Here is a 22376-nt window from a genome sequence, read left to right as displayed (position 1 = left end):
AAGAACTTATTAGGAACGAAGGAGTAGAAATCACTGTACTCTTAACTTAAAAGTCAAATTGCACTATTTTTATGAGAGCACAAACTCAATCTTTGGCCTTAAAACTAAAAGGAAATCACAAATTCAGTATCTAAAATAAAATCGATTTTAAAACTTATCATAAATGGGCTGAGAGTAAAACAATCACCACAAGTAAATAATTATGTGCTTTTAACTATTATGCTTCGTAAAGACAATTACAATTGCAAGTGCACACAATCTAAAATATGCTTAAAATAATCTGTATCGTCTCAGACGACATGCAACATTTAAAACCTATCTATGTAGTCGCCATCAGATATATCGGAGCGGCCGAGGTGCTCAAAAATATCTGAGCACGCATTCTAATTCCTTTACAATAGAGGCGTGTTCAGGTATTGTGAGCCCCTTGGCTGCTCCGATATATCTGATGGCGACTGTATGTGTAGCAACACAGCTAGTCTGGGTTAGTCCCAACAATTACTACCCATATTATGACCGCCAGTAACTCTATAACGTTGACATAAGGTTCAGTACCGGCTGGAGGTGTAACTATTAGAAATAACCCCTAATCTACAGTAAGGGCTTATCACACGTTCACAGCAGTCTTTAAGTAGCTCTAGCCTTGCGAATGTTCTTCTTCTCAGCCTCGGTGAAGCCGAGAATATTCTCTATCGCGTTGAGGTGGCCCTGGTGGTTCTCGGGGTCAGTGAGGAAGTAGTAGATTGCTGACTTAAGGAACTGCAAAGTCACTTCAGGGTCTACATTGGTCTTGTTGCCTTTCTGCGACCCAACAATGCGACGATACATGGCCTGGAACAGATTTAATATAAGTTTAGACCTGTTTTAGAAACACTTGAATAACAGCATGCATGCATGCATTTATAAAACACTACTATCAAAGATTAATTAATTGTATATGTAAAGGCTAAGAAAAATCGTACCCCAGAATTTGACAGCTGAAAAAGATGGCGTTGTAACAGCGCCATATCGTCCGGTGACAAGCAAAAGTCACTAAGTACCACCACAAGGTCATAGCCATAGTGAACCATATTATTATCCGAATAAGGTTGATTTTTGTTTAATTATTTTTCAGTAATTAGTGAGTGCTGTTAAATTCAAAGCACGAATTTGTCATATTCTTTACACATTTGATACAAACAATGAATCATTGCTAGTATTGCTACTATCTAGCTAGGTATACCAACAACTTCATTTTATGTATATTTATTTTTATTTTACAATACGATCTACTGACATGCTATTGATATGCATTAATCTGAACTTAATTTAGTTGTAGTACTTAAGTAACAAAATAAAATTACATTGAGACGAAGAATTCATAACGGTTCCATAATGCGAATAACTGATACAACACATATATTGGATTAAATACATTATAAAAACTGACATCAGCAAAAATGTTACACTAATAATCTTACCTCACAAATTAAAAATAATAGTAACTGAAACCGTAAAATATAAAACCAAAGTTAAGGTTTAAACGTTTACCAAGTACCATATTATAATCCCGAAACCAAAAGAGGCTGTTTCAAATAAATTATATCATGCAAAGCTAAATCAGGCGAGAAAATAAGTCAACTAAGGATTCAAGTTTAATGCTGTTAAAGGTTAATTTACTAAGTTCAGACATTTGAAGAAATGCCAATGAACAAGATATAAGTAGTTAAAATATTTTACAAAAACTATCATGGACTATTAGTATATTACTGTTGAAAAACATAATCTTTAATAATAATATAAAACAATAGACAGGTAAATCATCTTTGACATTGTTTGAAGTTAGTAAATGCAGCTGTTATTTTGCTAAAGCGCTATTATTGATCCAGTTAGTAACTAAGAGTAATATTTGAACAAAATATAATCCAAAAATCAAATCTAAACCTCCTCCATCTGGACATACATATTTTAATGCAGCATTAATTTAGAGGTCCCATAAGGACCAACATGATTTGTTTAATTGAATCTTAACTTGTTCCCCAATACTAAGATAAAGCTATTACAGATTTCTGAGAGATCTATATCTATTTCTGGGGTTACCATAAAAATTTACAAAAATTATGTACGTATCTTGTCACCATCATGATTTTAAGTTATTATATAACAATTGTTTGGGTGTGTGCGCGGTCAAGCAGTGTAAATTACAATGAAATATTATATAAAAAAAAAATGGTGTTGAATGGTGAATGCTGCTCTATCCAATATTGAAAATCCAACCTTTCGAGCTCCTAGGACCCATAAAGAAACAGCCTCCTTTGCACTTAGCAGTACTTGGGATTTGGCCGTTCTGTCTTCAGTGAATGCCGTGTCCTGTAATGCACTACTCGTTAAAGCGGGATCTGTTAATCGGCACTACATGCACATTCTAGTGAAGACTGGTACATTACTGTGGTTAATAGAACGTTTCAGCAATGTCTGGAACCTCTACTTTTAAAACTACGATTATTAGTCGAACGATTCTTTAAATTACTTTGTGAGTAACAAATATGCAACATCTAAAAACACTAAGTTTACATTATGAAGAATCAGTATTCTGGTTTATTATAAATCATTATTTTTAGTTATGAAAGAACTAAACATTATTAAATTTTCAAACTGACTCATTAATTCTAACTATACTGGTTCCAGACCAAAATTCAAATAAGTTATGTTAGCATTCATTACCTATTAGGTTTTAGAAATAAGGACCTTTAGTGATAACAAGATAATTATAAATAATTCTGACAAACATCTTTGGTTACAGCATTACAATTATTATGAGAATATGAGATGAATGATTATCTGTGGTTGCAACAAGAATGAAAAAAGAGAACAGTGTCAATCATAGCATTGCAGACGCTGTGAGAGTATGAAATTGTTGAATGTGAGATTGAGAAAAAGCAGCTGAAAATTGTCTCCAAAAGTGAGTAAATTAACACACATTTTAAATCCGACTATTGAACACAAGGGAAAATAACACAAAATGTGTTTTGAGATGTGAAGTAACCAAAGATAGTTCATCATGGGAGTGGTTATTGCAGACAAACAGGGTGTCCAACACTACTTACTCGGACGTTTTCAAGCTCGGTCTGCGTGATCTGCAGCTGTTCCAGCAACTCCTCCACCGACACCCGGCTCATTGGACTCTGTGACCCACCAGCGACACCATCCTAAAAATAATTGTTTCTCCTTCAAATAACTCTATTGACTTATCTCCTGATGTAATTTGGATAAAGATGCAACATTATTATGTCATATTGTTGGTCTGATAGTTATTTTTGCAAGAAACAGTAATTATCGGGCAAAAATATCAACTTTACCTGTCTACAAAATCAGAAAAAAATATCTGATTGATAATTTTATGCATTTTACAAGGCTCTATACACCTGGTGTTAAATTAAGATCAGTGTAGTAATATCTCTTACCCTGTCTAAGTCAAATTTGGCAGCCTCAACTCCCTTGTTGTACATCTGCAGATACACGGCCCGGTGCCTGCTGTCCTCTTCTTGTAGCTGCTTGCTTGCTTCCTCCAACTGCTTTTCTAAAACGTGAATCCTTTCTTTTGCCTGTTCATAGTTTGGCAGCATTTCACAATACCGTGTATTCACATCTGCCAGCTTCTGAAGCAAAGCCTCTACTTTGTCATTGTGAGCTTTTTTTAACTCTTGAGTTTCACCCACATGTGCTCTCATAACATCTTCCACTTTCTTCTCATAATATGAAATCAGACTTCGGCGATCTTCATCACCATCTAGTTCTACCATACAGGAGGCATCATGAGTCAACATGTGAACAGAATCTTTGGAATGTAGTGAGGAGTTAGTGAGATCATCAAAATGTCCAGAGTCAGTGAAGGAGCCTTGCATGTCACTATTACGGCCTCTGGTTGGAGTCTGAACCTTGAAGAGTGGGCTGTCCGTAACATCAAAGGACCTTGCTGCATCTTCAGTCTTTGGGCTTTCCTGTTCAATTGAAGCTTCATCATTCTCTCTTATTGTTACAATCTCACTTGAGTTAGATTTTTCATCTGGAGAACAGACTGATGCTTTATAGAGGCGTAACTCAACAACCTCTTTGGTGAGGTGGAAAATTTCACTATCTTTCTTGTCTAAGTCTTTTTTGGCTTGGCTGAGAAGGTTTTTCAGTCTACGGATTTGTTTTTGGGCACGTTGAGTGGGAGTAAGGTACTCCTCTCCTGCAAGGCCTGCATGTGATGAGCAGTGGAGGACATATCGCATGGAGCGCCCACTAAATGTAGTGCCATTGAACGGGGCATACCCGGCATCCATGGAGGCAGCTGTGGCAGCACTGCCATAGCTGTGGAGAGACTCATCATCAGGCAGCTCTTCAGGGGACCCTGGGGGCGTGTGGGCAGGGTCCGAGATGCTCAGTTTCCTGTTGTCCATGCAGTGCTCTTGTATTTTCAGGCAGGATTTGGCTGGCTTTTGAATATTAGAGCTGAATGACTGTAAAATAAATGTAACTATTATGAGTACAATTACAACTGTACACATTAACACATTCTAACAAAAAAGTACTTTTATTATAATTATACTGGTTACCTACTAACATAAACAAATGCATCTAATTTTATTTTAATATGAAAACCTTTCTCAATAGACAAAACATAAATTTAACATAGGCAAGTACACAAGATGACCTAATTTAGATTTTAGTGGGTTATCGTGTCCCATAGTTTTAGGTTTAACCTAACTTTAAATACTCAAAGATTACACTCACTAGCAGCGCTTTTTCGGTAAAATTATACTTGTTCGGCTTGGTAATATCAAAACAAGCATCCCTTAATATCGTGCCATAAGCCAAGTTTGGTTTGGCCTAAGTAGTCATGGCAATATGTTGGCGCCGTGCATACTAACATATGCTGTTTTTTTTACTTACTTGGCTCCGAGGGCGATGATTAGGCTCGACAATTCGGGCCCCATCGCTGTGATTTTTCTGGTGTTCCGTGATTATAGGAATTGAAATTAATTTCCTGGTAGAAAGAGGCGAGCGTTGCACCATTTTTTCACCGCGCACGCGCAGTGACGAGGTGCGGCGGAAATTGCCTGACACATTTCCCGCGCAGCAATGCTCATCGTGAAATTCTGGTATTCTTCTAATGAGATTTCTGCTCATTTTCTTCAATTATTCACATATGGGATGTGCTGAAAAATAAATAATTCACGTGTCAAAAATTTGACAAATCGGCACGACCACAGATTAGGAACGAAGACATTATCCGCTGAAAATTTTGTAGATGGTCGCAACGGAAATACAAAACAAAAAGGAAGTTAAGCCGTCTTTTGTTTCTTAAATTAAGAGATTCAAATCTGGCGCTGTACAATACGTAAATTTATTTATCACTTGGGCAGCGGGTGTAGTGACTCAGATGCATTGCCTTAAATTATTTACATTGATTAAATCTCAGTTTAGGAAGTGGCAACGAGCTGCAGGTGCACAAGCGCTGCAAATGTAAATTGATTGCATCAAATTAAAGCAAGTTTGCAACTTACAAAACGCAAACTGGACTTAAAAAAATGCGGGAAAGCATAACAGAGGGCTTACCGCGAACACCTAAGTTCGCAAATTTCGGACATCTTTCTCTTTTACTCCAATTAAGGCGTAATTAGAGTGACAGTTGCTAGAAATTCGCGACTTCGATTTTCTCGCCCATAGCCCAGAATCCGAGTAATATTCCAACCTCCATTTATAGGATAATACACTGAAACACACCTAACTTGTCAGTAGAAAAAGGCGCGAAATTAAAATTTTCTATGGTAAAGCCTGACCAGTAATATATGATCATTGTCAAGAGGGCGCTGTTCATTCTCATGTATAGGGTGACAGTTCAGTATAGTATGAAAAAAATAGTTCCAGTAAAATTCCGCAACATGGCGCGTGATCATATATTCTTGGTCTTCGCGCCTAATTTTTTTTTAAATTGGCCGCCTTTTCTACTGACAAAGTCGCTGTGCCAGAGTATAGTTAGTGTTTTCAGGCATAAATGGAAATGAGAGCTGTGAAAAGAGGCAAAGTGTATTTTGTTATTATTAGGGATAATATCTATCGCAACCAGTGGCGGATTAGCCACGTGGCAAAGTAGCAAATGCCACGGGCGGGCCTCGCGCACTTTCGCATTGTGGCCGTAAAAAACCTAAGTTTCACTTATTTCACTTCGTCCGACAAAATTACAACAATCCATGGGCCCCATGATAGAATATGCTACATGCCTCGCGCTGGCTTAATCCGGCACTCATCGCAACAACATCGAATATTTTGTGGCATAGGTACTTAGTACTTAAGTAATACCTAATACCTATTGTATCTTGAGTCGTGAATTCGAATAAATACTGTTTCAGTTTTTATACTTATACGATGCTTATACGTATATACTACTTAATTTTATTTTAACATTTTTTTTATCGTTTTATTCGTGCAATAAAACGTTAATCTTTGAACGCCGCAAAAATATGTGACACCATTGTGACACGCTCTTATGACTCTACAAATAAGGTCGTGTCAGATATTTTTGCGGCCTTCGTTGTGTAACATATTTTTTTTTTCAATTTATTTATTATTAAAAAAAGAGGTACAGTAATTGCAGGTGACTGTACTAGTTTGTCAAATGACTGTCTCATTTCAAACATAGACAGAGATAATCATACTATCTTTGCCTTACACTAGTACTAGCACCCAAAGAAAAAGGATGACTATAGTTTTTTTGGTTCTTATTTACTGCCAATTTGGTTTGACCCACTTTAACTATTATAATTCAGACATTTTTAATTGTCTACTCTCAGTCGCTCAAAGGTTGACTGGAAGATATCCCTTACAGGGATAAGTTCGCCTTTGTACATTGTATACTTTCTGTTTAATTGTATATCTTAACCTGTCTTATGTGCAATAAAGTGTTTACATACATACATAATTACCTACACTAAATATACTTACATTGAGGTGCTTAGTACACTACGATACAAGTTTGAAAACTAAGGAAATCACCACAACGTGGCGATAAATTAAAACATGACCGAAGCGAGTGTCAAATCAACACGAGTTGCGTATTAGTTATTCGCACGTGTACCTAATGTACCTATCGTGCAACGTTTTACAGTACATATTGCTGTTTAAATTTTCGACATAGGCACGTAAAGTGCTAATTATTTACCACACTGCGGTAAAGTAGCATTATAGTACTGTAATAGTACACTACGATACAAGTGCGAAAATTAAAAAAAATCGCAACGAGTGGTGATAAATTAAAACACGTCCGAAGGGAGTGTTTTAAATCGACACTAGTGGCGAATTATCTATTCGCACGTGTATCGTACAACGTTTTACAGTAAAAACAATATGGCCCTTTAAATTTTATACATAGACACGTAATGTTCTAATTATCGCACTAGTGTAGTAAAGTAGCACCATATTACGTACTGTATATAAATACACAGTACATACAAATGTTGCTACTTTACTTTTATATGTAGGCAAGGCACTGTTAAACGTTGTACATGTCACCACACGGGATTGTTATGCCATTTAGGGTTCTTGCTAAATTGGAAATTCTATAGCATAAGTATTGAACAACCAATTTAGCTAGGACAACAATCGCGGAGCGTGATGGTATATACAAAACACGTGCAAATCGCCACTTTGCAAATTTCCTACTTTTCGCATTTGTACCGTAATCAGTAATGTACTATTAAAAAATATCTTTTATACTCGTTGACTTACATGATTACCTAAATTAAGACTTCGTAGATCAAATTTTACTGAGTGAACTAATGAATTTGACCAATCAAATATCGCTTCTGACCTACGCCGAAACAATAGAACAAAAGACATCAACGAGTCTTTGGGCCAATAGACCTTCACTTTTCAGGGCTATTGAGCTTGTCAACTATTGTAAATAAAAGGGCCCCGTGGTTAAAAACTGGACAAGTGCGAGTCGGACTCACCCACCGAGGGTTCCGTACTTTTTAGTATTTGTTGTTATAGCGGCAACAGAAATACATCATCTGTGAAAATTTCAACTCTAGCTATCACGGTTTATGAGATACAGTCTGGTAAAAGACACACAGACAGACGGACAGAGAAGTCTTATTAATAGGGTCCCGTTTTTACCCTTTAGCTACGGAACCCTAAAAAGGTATTCACCTCTGTTCTACGGGACTTATATCTTTATTAGAATTAGATAGGTACCTATAGGTAACTAGTTTTCGGTTAACTTGTGGAGTAAAAAATGGACAGTGACGTCGTACTCGTACCAGTTTCTCCATCTCAATTTCGGCTTTGAACTAATTTATAAGGCAAAAAAAAAAGGTTTTTATAAAATTAAGTAACTAACATACCTGCTTATTGACTTAGCGATTTTGATCGGCTTCGCCGGCTGTTGCGAAACCGCTAAGCCGTAATATTTGTTTGTGAGTAGGTACGTACTCTACTTACGCAATACAAGATGAGGCATAATTTGATTATAGGTTGAATCACGAACACAATAAACAAAATTGTTCTAAAATTAGAGGTATAGCGAAGTCTAAGTTTATGTAAAGATTTTATGTTCAGAATATGATCTAACACAAGTAATTTTTATATTGCGTCTTACAATAGATACTTAATATTATATACGTATTAAGTTATTTTTCTTTTATTGGTAGATTATCACTATTGATGGATAAAGTTCATTGCTTTTAAGGCAGCCTTTGGATGTTATGTAAACATCAGAATCTTAATAACCAAGGCTGCCGCAATTATTCCAGGCCACGGTTCTATGATCCTCTGTACCCGCTTGGGCCACTGTTGTGGGCTCATATAGACCGTGCGATTTTAAAAAACGTACGGCACAAACGCACTCAACGTTCAAAGTAAAAGGCGATCCCAAACAAAAAGTACAAGAACAATTGTTTCGAGTAAGTCGTGTGTAGTAAGCAGTACCTAAATTAAAAAGGAGAACAATGTCCGCATTTGGTCCCATTTGAGCGGCAACGCCGCGCCGGAAACTGCATTTCAACTGCTTTATAGCGCAGGCGGTCAGAGGACCCCGTCAGAAGGACTATAAAATGTATAAATAGGTACGCTTTTCGATTACGTATTAAAATGCCTTTTGAATAAAAAAAACCGGCCAAGTACGAGTCGGACTCGCGCACGAAGGGTTCCGTAACATTACGCAAAAAAATCACGTTTGATGTATGGGAGCCCCCCTTAAATATTAATTTTATTCTGTTTTTAGTATTTGTTGTTATAGCGGCAACAGAAATACATCATCTGTGAAAATTTCAACTGTCTAGCTATCACGGTTCATTAGATACAGCCTGGTGACAGACAGACAGACGGACAGCGAAGTCTTAGTAATAGGGTCCCGTTTTTACCCTTTGGGTACGGAACCCTAAAAAACAGTAACGCATTTGCCCCGGTGGACCTTACACCAATATCGTAAGAGAGATATGCACTACGATTAATATCAAATTAATATCTCAGAGTATGGCCAAAAGAGCCTGACCTTTCTAGATCACTCGAGAAATTATGTCAGGCGTCGGCGTGACCGGTGGCAGCATGGTTCCATTTTTATCCCCTGTCACTACTCACCTATGCCCGTCACTTTCGCACTTAGGTACATACTTGTTAGAACGTGACAGGCATGGTGACAGGCGATAAAAATGGAACCATGCTGCCACCGAGGGAGAACTAGGGTTATTTTCTGGTGGTACATGTCTTAGGGTTTCCAGGGCGACATTACACTAGCTTTCCCGAGAACTGAAATCACTTGCGCTCGCGCAGCCGACTGAATACCCGGTTAGATTTATTGCCGGCGTTGTGCAACCCTGCAAGAAATGGCCGCTTGCGGAATATTGCAAAACTCACTTTAGGCTCGAGTTTTTATAATTACCGGGTTAAGCGAACAATTCCATTGTGACAATGTTTGTTATGCAAAAAGTTGCGTAGTTGAATAGTTTAGAGCAAGGAGGAGGTTTTTTTTTATTTGCATTAATTATTTTTATGATTTTGACCCATGTTCTTTCACTGATATGCGTTAAAATTGTTAAATAACAAACGAAACCGTCAACGCCCTCTATACGAGAGTAGGCCAAAGGTACTGGCGCCATCTGATCGAAAGTCAAATTTTTCCTTACTGTATCCATCTATTACTTCCTTAGACTGTATCCATCTATTACGGAGTTATATCTATCTTTGGTTTAGAGTAAACGATAATGTACCATAAACACGCAATTCAGCATATATAATTGCATTAAGTACATAGATACGAGTAGCTGTTATATGTAGTAGGTACAGGTAAAAAATCTTGTTGCTAATTGGGGAATTCATCATTTTGTAATGAATAATATACCTATGTACGTGAGTGATGCAATGGCACCGTGTGCGCTGATCCAAGTGTAACAACTGCTCGTATGAGATTTTATAGTACATTGTGCAACATGGGGCGTAAGTAAAATATTGTAATATGTAAACGAGAGTATAGTTAAATCGCGACGGCTTTCCGAAGCGATTTATAGACTCGAGTTTGCAATATTATTACGCCACGAGTTACACACAATGTTTTTCATCACACTTGCGATACAAAAATGAAATATAAAGATAAAAAACTGTTAATTATAATACTAGAAACTTCATAACTCCCCAGGGAAAACGCTTTTTCGATAGTTCCCGCTAAGCCTGCGTGCAATTCCACGTTTACTGAGCGAGTGTGATGAAAAAACTTTTCTTGCTCTCTTTGCGGAACCACAGGAAAACAAATTTTCAAATTAAATTGAATGAATTTTTGCTTTCATAGACCATAGCAAGATTGCATTTTTCATATCATAATACCAAAAATATATAAAACCTGAATGGATTTGCCGTCATTACATATAATTAGGTAATAGCAAAGATCGACTCGACTTGGATCTTTTTCATACCCACTCTTTATTTACAATCCTGCACCAAACTAACTTTCTCTTTAGCCCAATGGTTGACTGGTAGAGAATGCCTCAAGCCTTTAAATAAATAAATGACAGTACCTGCAGTTATGTATGTGAATTAACTGTAAGTAGTTAATCTAATCTTTTTTACTACTTGTTTTTATAGACCTGTACCAATAACTTCTGAGGTTATAAGAATATTAATGTTGCTTATTTTTTATATATAGTTTCCGGACCATATACTAAACCTAAAAATAATATTTTGTGTCATCCTAGGTATTTGCTAAGGTAGAAATTTAGGTATTTCTTTTTTCAATCAGCATTCTGTAAAAAAAATATTAGAGACGAAATTCTTTGTTTCCCTGTAAAGGCAAAGTGGCTTCCGACGTACACACGCATTTTGTGTCATTTTCATCCACGGGTATAATGGCATTTAATAAATACCTAATATTGATCATAAAACGCCTAAAAAAATATTAAAGTCGGTAAGTGAAGTGTTGTACTTTACAGAACATTGTTATATGTTATTCAAACAAATCTGTGTCAAATTCATCCACCGCTTTTATTTAAAAAAAATTTTTTTCTAATTAATACCCTGTATCTGCCACAAAAAAAAATTCATATTATTAAGTTTACGTCTACAATATTATAATACCACATTGAGACATCATTCATAATTTGGGTCATTTTGATCCACGGTTTTTTTACTATCTGGCAAAATAAAACTCAATTGAGCAAGAAGGGCGTGCGCGGGGAAGGGTACCTACGCGGGTGGGGTGCTTATTATACTTGCCGCAATATCAGCTGGCGACTGAGATCTTAATACTATCTCCTTTACCCTTGTTAAGACCAACCAAGAGTGAAAGAGATGGCATTATGAGCTGTCTCGCCACTTAGTTTTGCGATACAGTGTATCTATTTTATTCGGAGGCATAATTACATTGTCTTATCAATCTTACCGTAGTAGGTATATAAATATAATTAAAAATAAACTGTAGGCTGCACTCCTCATACTGACCAACATTTGTGACGTTCCTAATCAAAAGGTACCACTTTCTCTGACAGGTTATTTGTATAAAGATATAATCAAATTTCGTCTTTATGGTAAACGACAAAGTGGTACCTACCTTTTGATTGAGAATGTCACATCAGCGACTTAAAAATTACTTTTGTTTCGATTTTTAGTAGACTTTTTAAGTTTATTTTAAGACGCAATTTATTGTGATTTTTGTTATGTTTAAGCGTGGCAAGCAACATTAATTACATTGATGATGATGTTCATTAAATACAATATTTTTTCATACTATACTGAATTGTCACCCTACATGAGAATGAACAGCGCCCTCTTGACAATGATCATATATTACTGGTCAGGCTTTAATATGTGTCATAATTTAGTAAAGTCCCCTTTGTGGATTCTAAGTTTCCGAGTTACAGCAGTTTAGTGAAAGCGTTTTTTTTTAAATATAAATTAAGGGTTGAATAAAGAGGAAAGAAAATTTGATTATTTTTGCGCTACGACGCACGGTTTAGGAGATACAGCCCTATAAAGTTATTTTTATTGTGTTTTTTCTTTTTTTCTTTTTTACATTGTGTTTTTGTATATTACTTTGGGGTTTGATAAAGGGGAATGAAAATTTAATTATTTTTGCGCTACGACGCATGGTTTAGGAGATCAAGCCCTATAAAAAAAATCTCTTCTTTTTTGCGTTTTTTTTGTATAAATTAATGGTTACATAAAGGGGACCGAAAAGTTGATTATTTTTGCGCTACGACGCACGGTTTAGGAAATACAGCCCTATATAGATTTTTTTCTTTTTCTTTTTTACGTTTTTAAATCTTAATTAAGGGCTTCTTAAGTGGAACGAAAATTTGATTATTTTTCGCTACCATGCACGGTTTAGGAGATACATCCCTAAGTTTTTTTTGTTGTTTTTTTTTTCTTTTTTTTGTCATTGCGTTTTTTGTTATTACTTTGGGGTTTCATAAAAGGGAACGAAAATTTTATTATTTTTGCGCTACGACGCACGATTTAGGAGATACAGCCCTAAAATGATTTTTTTCTCTTTTTCTTTTTTGCGTTTTTAAATATCTTAATTAGGGGCTTCTTAAAGGGGAACGGATATTGATTATTTTTGCGCTACGACGCATGGTTTAGGAGATACAGTCCTATATTTTTTTTTACAATGCATGTGCTCGAAAAGTGCGTTTCCTACGGAGCCATATCGTGCGGAAAGTACTACTTTTCCGCACTAGTGCTTTTTGTTTTCAATTTTTTTTACAGTACATATGGTGCTACTTTCTCGCACTAGTGCGGAAAAGAGCACTTACCGTGCATATGTCGAAAGTTTAAAGGGCCATATGTACTGTAAAACGTACGATACACGTGCGAATAGGTAATTCGCAACTCGTGTCGATTTAAAACACTCCTTTTAATAATTAAACTTATTTGCCATGATATGTTTTTTTATTTACTCGCACAATGCATAGTAAAACATTGTATGATACACGTGCGTAAAGATGATTTCCGCACTTGTTGCATAAATAGCAATTTTTTTTAATCAAAGAATGAAAGAAAGTCACGGTATTAATAACCAAATTTTACTTTAGTAGTACCTTTTCCCTATCACTGTCACAAATGTATGTGGCGTTCACGTAAACGCGATGTTTTTAAGATTTCCCTGCGCAATGTTGCCAGCTCGCTCGCAAATCAAACATGTACTTACAGTTCTTTTGCATAATGGTGACATTGTACAATATCTATAAGTTTTAAATAGGTAAAACATAATTCGACGCATTCTTTGCTTGCTTGTTGCTTGTTGTTGTGTTGTTTGCGTAACTTCTTTGAATAAGTTGCGTTAATTTGGCGCACAGGCGAAGTAAACATGCGTTGCGTACGGCAAGGTCACGCCGCGGCCCCACCCTGCACGGCCTCCGTTGCCCATTCAGACCGCCCGCTAGCTTCGTATGAACGCAAATAATATTTTTGTAATATTTGTTTATGCAGTGGATGCAAGTGACACAAATTCATACATCTTATTTATCCCGCATTTCAAATTAATAAGATGTAAACTCTAATATCTTTAATATTCTTTTGTAACGGTGACAGCCTGTTACAACAAAATCATCAAATATCTTATGAAGCTATGCCTTAATAAGACACAAAATCATTTAATGGACCTATTTAAACGATTAAATTCGACCTAAGTAATTTTTTTTAACTCTAATTTTTTTTTGTGTCATTTAGAATATTATGACATAGTATCAGATTGCAGTGGACGTAATTGACACAAACTATGTTTTCACACTAAAAACACTATCCTAAATGCAACACAGTTACATGTTTTCTCTCGAATATTTTTTTCTCCAAAATAATTCAAAATAATAAATAATTACCACAAAATAACAAATTACTAGAAAAGCAAATTATATATATGACACAAAACAAAATGTAAGATTTACATCTTAACAAAGTATTCATAAGCGAAAACAGAATTGACTTTAATATTTTTATAACCTAGGGGTCAAAATATAGCCAGCGGTACAGGTCTATTAACCACAGTATAAGGTATATAGTAAGTAGGTATGCAGTACAATTAAACTGTGGTTAAATTAGGGCGGTGGTTTTTGTGGCTTAATAAGTAAAAGTAAGTTAGATTAATGAAATTTAACCTGAGAAGAAGAATTATTTGTAATAGAAATACAACTATGCAATTAGTAGGGGCGACCGAAAACTTGCCTACCAAAATTTACTAAATATTTTTAGCAAAAAAAAACCGTCTAAAAACCAAATAAGTATGTCTAAATTATAACTATTAGGCTTAAAAAGAGGCACATTATCATATTATTTCGTTTTATTTTGAAAGAAAGGACCGGCATATTTATCAGTACGGTTTTTACTCACTATTATTTTTAGTCGCTTTTGGCGACATGTTTCGGATTCTTTGGGAATCATGTCGCCAAAAGCGACTAAAAATAATAGTGAGTAAAAACCGTACTGATAAATATTTTGAAATATGTCTCACGATAGTTTAAGTGCGATGAAAGGACCGGCAGTTAAATATCCCTGCTGTATGTTTGGGCTTGTGAAGAAGTGCAGGGAGTAACATTTTATAGCAATAGCTACCTTACCCATTCAACAAAAAAAACTTGATGGGCTACTGAACGAAAGATGCAGATTCTGCACGACTTTCTCTATATGAAAATCTTTGTTTATTTAGATACCTACTCTTCTCTGGTTAGTTTCCAATGAAAAGGCAAAAAAAATCGATAAAGAATACTGTGCATGCAGATTGATAAAAATCATAAAGCATAGCTCGCGTGTCATCTGATTTAAATAATATGCAGCGCGTTTCGCACTGTACATAATTATTGAACAATTTCAGCTAGAAACTTATAATCAAGCAAATTAATACCATGGTGACAACTCTGAATATCGATGTTGTTAACTTTAAATTAGTAATTAATTACTTACTGGGAAGCTGTTAAACAAAACGATGTACATATTATTTTATTTTATCTGTAAATAAATTCGACGAACAGTTAAAGAGAATCAACCAATCTTAACTTTGGAAAAACCATTGAGTAGGTATATTCTTTATTAGGAAAAAAAAAAGAAAATTATTTTCGATTTGGTAAATTTTCACCGGTAAAATTGTATTTAGCTTACCTAACGCAGAACTCCTAAATGAACAAAATCAACTCCAAAGTCTGACTAGGCACTTGTAATAAATGTAATTTTCCCCTCACTAGCTCGGAAAGCCGTCTATTATCCTTTAAAACAAGCGGGGAAAAACGCATTTTATCCACTAGTGGGGAAAGTAATTTGACCTTGGATGGAGCGTGTTTAAGTAGCTTGACAGATAACAAAACGTAAAACGCTCATGATAATGGTTCGTTCGATATTAATTATCATTAAATAAATGGTTTGAGAATCTAATAAAAAATACCAAATTTAGCTTTATTTAATAATTTTAAGTCATAAACCTTAAAATTCCATAAGAAACGTTAGATTTTTTGTAATGATGTTAAATATAATTCTGAACGCACAAGTTTTTTTTTTTTTTTTTTTTCCTATCTGGCTTTTACTCCCCGCAATTTTGCACGGGGTGAATTTGCCAATGTCGGAACGCACAAGTTGAGTCGATGCAATTTCAAAACGAATCGTTGACATTTCATACGTCAGAACAGAAATGTCAACATTGTCAACAAAATTTTTACTGTTCTTCTGACCGACTCACGTAAAAATCAGAATTTCTAGTATCTTCTGTTATAATATCGTAAAAAAATTAGTGATTCCAGTGATGAAGATGATCTAACGTCTGTGGATGTTGCACTTTCCTCGCTATAGTGAGGGGAAAAGTTTTGTGTTACACACGGGTGCAAATGTATTTTTCTTCTCGTGTGTTGAAACACTCGCTACGCTCATGTTTCAATTCCACACTCGCGGGTAAAATACAACTTTGCACCCTTGTATAACAAATAACTATTTTTTAATAGCCCGTTATAGTGCCCACTGTTGTCTGTTGGGCAAAGGCATCTCCCCTTGATTTCCACGACTCCCAGTCATTAGTTAATTTGCATGTTAATTTGTTTTGTAATTGCACTAACATTATTTTTATTAGCTATGTAAGTTACTAACACATATGGGTGCATTAGGCCTGAAATAAATGACAATTTATTTATTTTATTTTAATTACATAATATGTATTAAATATTTTAAAAAAACCTATATAAATGTGCAACTTGTTTAAAATAAATCAGTTAAATGATAAAAAATACTACGCTAGCTGCACGTGCTACTTCCGTTGCCTCTTGCCTTGACGGTTTTATTGCATGAAATCATTTGGGCTCTCTGCAATTACCTTGAACGGACATACTTTATATTTAGTTTTTCATTTATAATTAACTATTTCGCAAAGTTTAATTACCTACAATTTGAAATCGTAAATCTAAAGTATCTAAACACAGCATTTTTTAGTGATTAATTTTCACATTTATTAAAACTTAGTTACCAGTTTAGTTCTCCGCTTTATCTACATTTCAATCTATCTAAAACTGCAGATTAATTCTCAAATTATATTTTAAGGTTTTCTTATGGTTCCACGGACTACCGTCAACACCACTAGGTGTTGGAGGTGGTAGAGTTTTATTTAGGTCATCTTAATAGCAATTAGATCAGTGCGTCGAGCTCGCAAGCAATTAATTGCATGCGATTGCGATGTACCCGATGAACGAAATAAGCCTCTAGATTGTAACTATATTAATCATGGGTCCCTGTGCACTATTTTTTGCTAAAGCGAAACCAGCGGCGTAGCGTGAACCAATCTAGCCGTGGGCGAAATCTGCGAGGCCCTTTTCAATGTGTTTTCCCAAGGACCCAGGGTAATATTAAGGTGGGCTTTGCGAGGCCCCCCTAAGTCTGAGGCCGTGACCCGTGGGCGAAGGCCCCATTCGCCCACGCCTAGCTACGCCACTGAGCGAAACCATACAATTGTGAACGAGTTGCACTGCTAATAAGAATGAGTCTAACTAGATTTTTATGGAACATTGGTTTCAAAATAATAAATACCGTAACGTCACTAGAAAAAAAGATCAATGTGATCCGATGATTTCAATAGGGTTAAGCGCGATTTGACGAAATTAAGAGGGGTTAAAATTGTAGGTTTTATATTGAATTTGTACACGTCTTAATCAAAGGCAAATGCCATGAATACTTGCAAGGGCATAGAAGGTTAATTTTAGTATAAAATAGCTAGTGATATCCGAGGGATCTGAGGAGAAAACTTAAACATAAATATATTTTCTGAGTTATTGAAATAAAAGCTAAAAATCCGCGCGATGGCCATATCTTGAGACGCAAGTTTCGCATGCGCGCCTTTTGTTTTGTTTTCTTCTAATTTCTTGGCTTTACGCCCACTCTTAAACTAAATGCTTAGGTAGTTAGGTAGGTAAGTACATACTTTAGACATGCTACGTTAATGATCTAAGTAATAGGTACGTACGTAGTACGTAATGATCGCTTTAAACTCTCGTAACATTGTCCCCTGTAATCAGAGCGAAGTACCCACATCCTATAGTTAATAGTCCACGCAACCATAAGTACCATATACTCGTAGGTATACATACTGATATTAATGACTAGCCGGTAGGCCTCCAACGAGGTGGAGCGACGACCTGGTGAAGGTCGCGGGAATTCGGTGGATGCGAGCGGCACAGGATCGGTCGGAGTGGCGAGCCTTGGGGGAGGCCTATGTCCAGCAGTGGACATCTATCGGCTGACATGATGATGATGATGATGATGATTAATGACGAGCTGTTTACTGAGTCCATTCTGCAGGGTTCCCTAAGGTGCCAATAGACCCTGAGACCCCGCATTTTGATACATACCTATTGAGCCTTCACTGTTGGTACGTTCGTCTCTCTGTTGGCGGTCTGTCTAATGAAATCTACCTAATAGGCAGGCAATTTAATTTTTTACAGTGTGTGTGCGTTGCGAGTTGCGAGGGTTCAAGGCATGAGAGGTGAACAAACTTTGCAGCGGAGTGAAAAATGCAATTATCACCTCACCACCGCTACTAACACTAATCACAAAACATTACAAATCTAATTAAATAGTGAAAATATTCATGGGAGCACTGCCGGCGTGGCTAGTCGACACCTTAGGGGGCCCCGAACTGGCCCGTACCTCTTTCAACTTACTTCCCTTGTGATACAGAGAGGTAACGCCGCCAGTGTCATGGGGTCCATGCTGCAGATGCCGACTTGTTAAAAGGGGTATTATTTTTGTAATTGCTTTTGTTTTTGTAGGTAAGTATATTTTTCAACACACTTGCTCAAAGCGACGTTTTTATTCCACCGATTTTTGGCTCATAATCCTAGATATTAAACACGCGTGCTCTTTCAGTGTATTATTCCACTCGTGCTTTTTCATTATATTATCCGACTGAGTTAAGAAGGTAACTGATTGCTAATAATATGCATGGAAAGGGAGCCTTATTTAATTGGTCGGACTGGCGGGCACCGGCGCGCTTGACCGCCTGCGCGGTGCGCAGCCCGGCCGGCCCGCCCGCCGCGCCGCCCGCGGCCAGGGCGAGGGGCGGCCGGCAGTATGACAGATGCAACACACAATACTAACTGTTTTAACTATTAAAATTTGATTAATATGAGTTTCTTTTTTTTCTCGCAAGTGTGTTGAAAAACGTCGTATGAAACGCGTGTGCATTGGTCATTACACACATCGGCTTTCTTATTGCGCGCTCGCTTACAGCTCGCCCGCACAATATCGCCTCGTGTGTAATGACCAACTTAGCACACTTGTATCATAATGTACTATTAGTGTATGTAGGTAGTAGTCATTGAATAAAATATATTTAAATAGTTAGATATTTAAATATTTAGAATTATTCAAAAACAACGCCTAAATTATTTTTTCCATCCTACCAGCTAACGCGAAGAAAAAAATTTTTTTTACATCAAATCAAATGACATGGAACCTTCGGTGTGCGAGCTCAACGAGCAACTTCACTATATGCAGTTATTAACTAAATTCGATAGGTATCTACGCGTTGCCCGACGTGGCCGGCCGGTTGGAGGCCAAATCAAAACAGCGCAAAAAAATTGTGCTCGCAAAATGTACTTTTGTATTTAGGCATTTAATCTAAGTAGGTATGCTTTAGGTATAGGTATACATATTTATGGGATTAATAAAGTAGTTGCACGATGATTTTCTGGTAGAAGTAGTAGATGTATTGGGACTTAATCTAGTTTTAGTGTTTAACTTTTGTATAGGTAAGTAGGTACTTATTAGAATACTAATCAGGCGCACGATGACAAGCCTTCAACTAATCCGTATTGACCAAATTAACTTTTTACCAACCTCCTCTGTTATTAAATCATTTTACGGTTTAGACTCCTCTGTTATGTGGGAGACCTTTACAATACATAACTTAGGTACAAATAACACCTATTAGCCCCGAAATAATTCAATAATTAGTAGTTCTTATAAGGTCAATTGTTAAAAGCGCAGACAAAGTATGTTATTTGCACTTTATCCAACCCGATTGTAATCATAATTACATTGTTTGTTACTTGTTTTGAAATAAACAATGGTAAATTTCATAGGTAGTGAAATCAAACCAATAGACCCATAATAATACTTATTTCTTCAAATAGGTAGTAGGTTTTCTGTATTACGTACGTACGCGCTTGAGTATCAGGAAATTGGTTGTGAAATCGTTATTGTATATTTTAGAAGTGTCAGAAAAAATTACCTATCTTGTAGCGTTACATAAGAATGCTTCAGTAGTGCGTAAACTAAAATGAAAACGCGTCTCTAGTGTCTATCGAAAGTGAAATAATAAAACTTACTAATAATATATTGCCCGAAACTTCCATCCATCGCTGTGGTAGAAACATTCATAATCACTAACACATTTTACTTGATGGTGCCAGTCGTAGTTCGGTAAAAAAAGTAAAATCGTTTTCGTTCGCACACTTTTCGTTTGTAAACTTTATTGGTATCAACTTAAACATCGCAAATTGCATAGAGTAAACCATCCACGTTAACTTTTACACTAAGAATGTTGCGGCAAGTCGTCGTGCTTGGTCAATGTTTGTTCACGGTGCTTGCCGCCGCCGCCGCCGCCGCTGCAGCGCCCCCCGCGGCCGCGCCGCGCAACCAATTCCGTGGAAACTATATCTACAACTTTGATACAACTAACTGCACTTTTAAATCCGGACCTTTGCGAGATTGTATAACAATGGCAAACGCGTCATATTGGTTATATGGATTGCAGTGCAGGCCAGAACTGACTGCATTGCGTTTTAGGTAGAGCCTTGTAGAGCCGCGCCATCTGGTGCAATTTTCCTGTACTAGTCGCAAAGGCATTATCTAATAAAATAAACCGAATTTGTAAGCCGATCCTTTGTCTAGTTAAAAATTAAAATAGGTAGTGGTATAGATTGGTGAGGTTCTGATAAAGGCTAGAACAATATTGTATGCTGACTTCATTTCATTTTTCTCAGAATTTGTCTTACGCTTGCAATGCTTTGGATGTTTACGGAAAGAATAAAAAGAGGAATGTATAATCGCACATTCATTCGGCGCTGTTCATAATCTGCCGATATAAAATAGTCGATTGCTATGCGCTATGCGGATAGAAGTGTGCGCGTTTTTTTTTTGTTATTTCGCCACAATTACTTGCGACGTAGTCTATATAACTGTGGAAACATGTTACACGTGTAAACGCATTCAGTTTTCTAATTTGTTTTCTTTTAATTGATGGAAACCTGGGCTGTTTGCCGTTAGCGGCCAATCGGTTAATCGTCTGAGGTGATGCAATTCCTGCATATACCTACCTACCTAATGCCACTGTAATTTAATGGTTTTCGAGTAATAGAAGATAAGGCAATTTCGACTTGTTTCGATGACAGCTCTTGACATTAGGAGATAAGGTCAATGTTGTAATAAGGGGCGACGATCTTACAATAGTACTTTCAATGTTAAAACTTAAAAATCAATTTAGAATTGGTGTACTCTACAGCCATTTGAGGCATGTGTGCGGATCATTTTCTATTATTGTATGGAAAAGTATTGCGTTTTAGCTAGAGATGCCTCGAGTAGAGGTTTTAGCCGAATACCGAATACTCGGCCCCTCTCCGCGCCGAATATTCGGCGACTGTATATTCGGTATGATTATTATGAAAACTGTTCGTCAATAAAGCACAACGTTTGCTAAGATATATTATTTGTTAAACAGAATGAATTAATTAATTAATGGCCGGCTGCATGAAATGTGGTAGATCTGCAAAAACTGCCACCCTAAGGTGAGGCCAACCAAGACACGTTAACAGGTTTAATTTAGCTATTATAATGCGTTTTTTCTATTATTCGATGAGGTAAAATGTAGCTGCCACGTGGTACCACAAATTCGGTCGGACACAGGAACCTGCCAACACAGGATTTGGCCGACCACTTTTTTTTTACTGTCCTTCCTGCCATACAAGTTTTATTTTTCGATGAGGTTTTTTTTGATGAATTTTAGTACCACTTTTTTGCAATTTGCACAAAATTGCCAAGTTAACCCACGGCCGACTAAGAGCAGTTGAAGCTACTAAAAGTATGTATGAAAGTACTATGTATGAAAATGTACCTACACGTACTACCTATCCACGGATTGGCAATTACTTAACGATTTCTTAATGATACAGAATGATGAAAACAACTTTTAAACTGTTTAATTAAATACAAACATAAAAAAAACAAATAAGCAAAAACAGGTCGGAGGCACTTACCTACCTTCTTGCTGCTGAAGTGCTGACTTGTTGTTTTGCCAAGTTCTATCTAAGTTAACTACCCGTGTATATCCGGTGGCTTATGTGCTAAACAGTAACAAATTTTACTATCCATCAATAGATCTTACGTCGTTGCAGCAAGGTTCA

General features: G+C 36.5%; 1 protein-coding gene across 2 annotated transcripts; it reads right to left on the bottom strand.

Moving 5' to 3' along the window:
• Nucleotides 1-442: 442 nt before the first annotated feature.
• LOC134746589 (protein quick-to-court) lies at nt 443-20544 on the bottom strand. 2 transcript variants are annotated; one of them, XM_063681010.1, is made up of 6 exons: nt 20304-20544; nt 4918-5183; nt 3444-4484; nt 3087-3188; nt 2257-2349; nt 443-831 (listed from the first exon to the last, which is right to left on the bottom strand). In XM_063681010.1, the coding sequence occupies exons 2-6, from the start codon at nt 5152-5154 to the stop codon at nt 628-630; spliced, it is 1677 nt and encodes a 558-aa protein (XP_063537080.1). In that variant the 5' UTR covers nt 5155-5183; nt 20304-20544; the 3' UTR covers nt 443-627. The 2 variants fall into 2 exon arrangements, with proteins under 2 accessions (XP_063537080.1, XP_063537081.1); XM_063681011.1 differs by lacking the exon at nt 2257-2349.
• Between the last annotated feature and the right edge of the window lie 1832 nt (nt 20545-22376).

This window comes from Cydia strobilella, chromosome 13 (genome assembly GCF_947568885.1).
Source record: "Cydia strobilella chromosome 13, ilCydStro3.1, whole genome shotgun sequence".
NCBI classification, from domain to species: Eukaryota; Metazoa; Arthropoda; class Insecta; order Lepidoptera; family Tortricidae; genus Cydia; species Cydia strobilella.
This window is presented reverse-complemented; position numbering and strand designations above follow the sequence as displayed.

Coding starts and splice junctions, on each gene's coding strand:
- LOC134746589 (XM_063681010.1), bottom strand. CDS start 5,154: ATGAGCAGAAATCTCATTAGAAGAATACCAGAATTTCACGATGAGCAT. Junction 3,189..3,443: donor CCAAATTTGACTTAGACAGG/GTAAGAGATATT, acceptor AATTATTTTTAG/GATGGTGTCGCTGGTGGGTC. Junction 2,350..3,086: donor CCGAGCTTGAAAACGTCCGA/GTAAGTAGTGTT, acceptor AGTGCATTACAG/GACACGGCATTCACTGAAGA.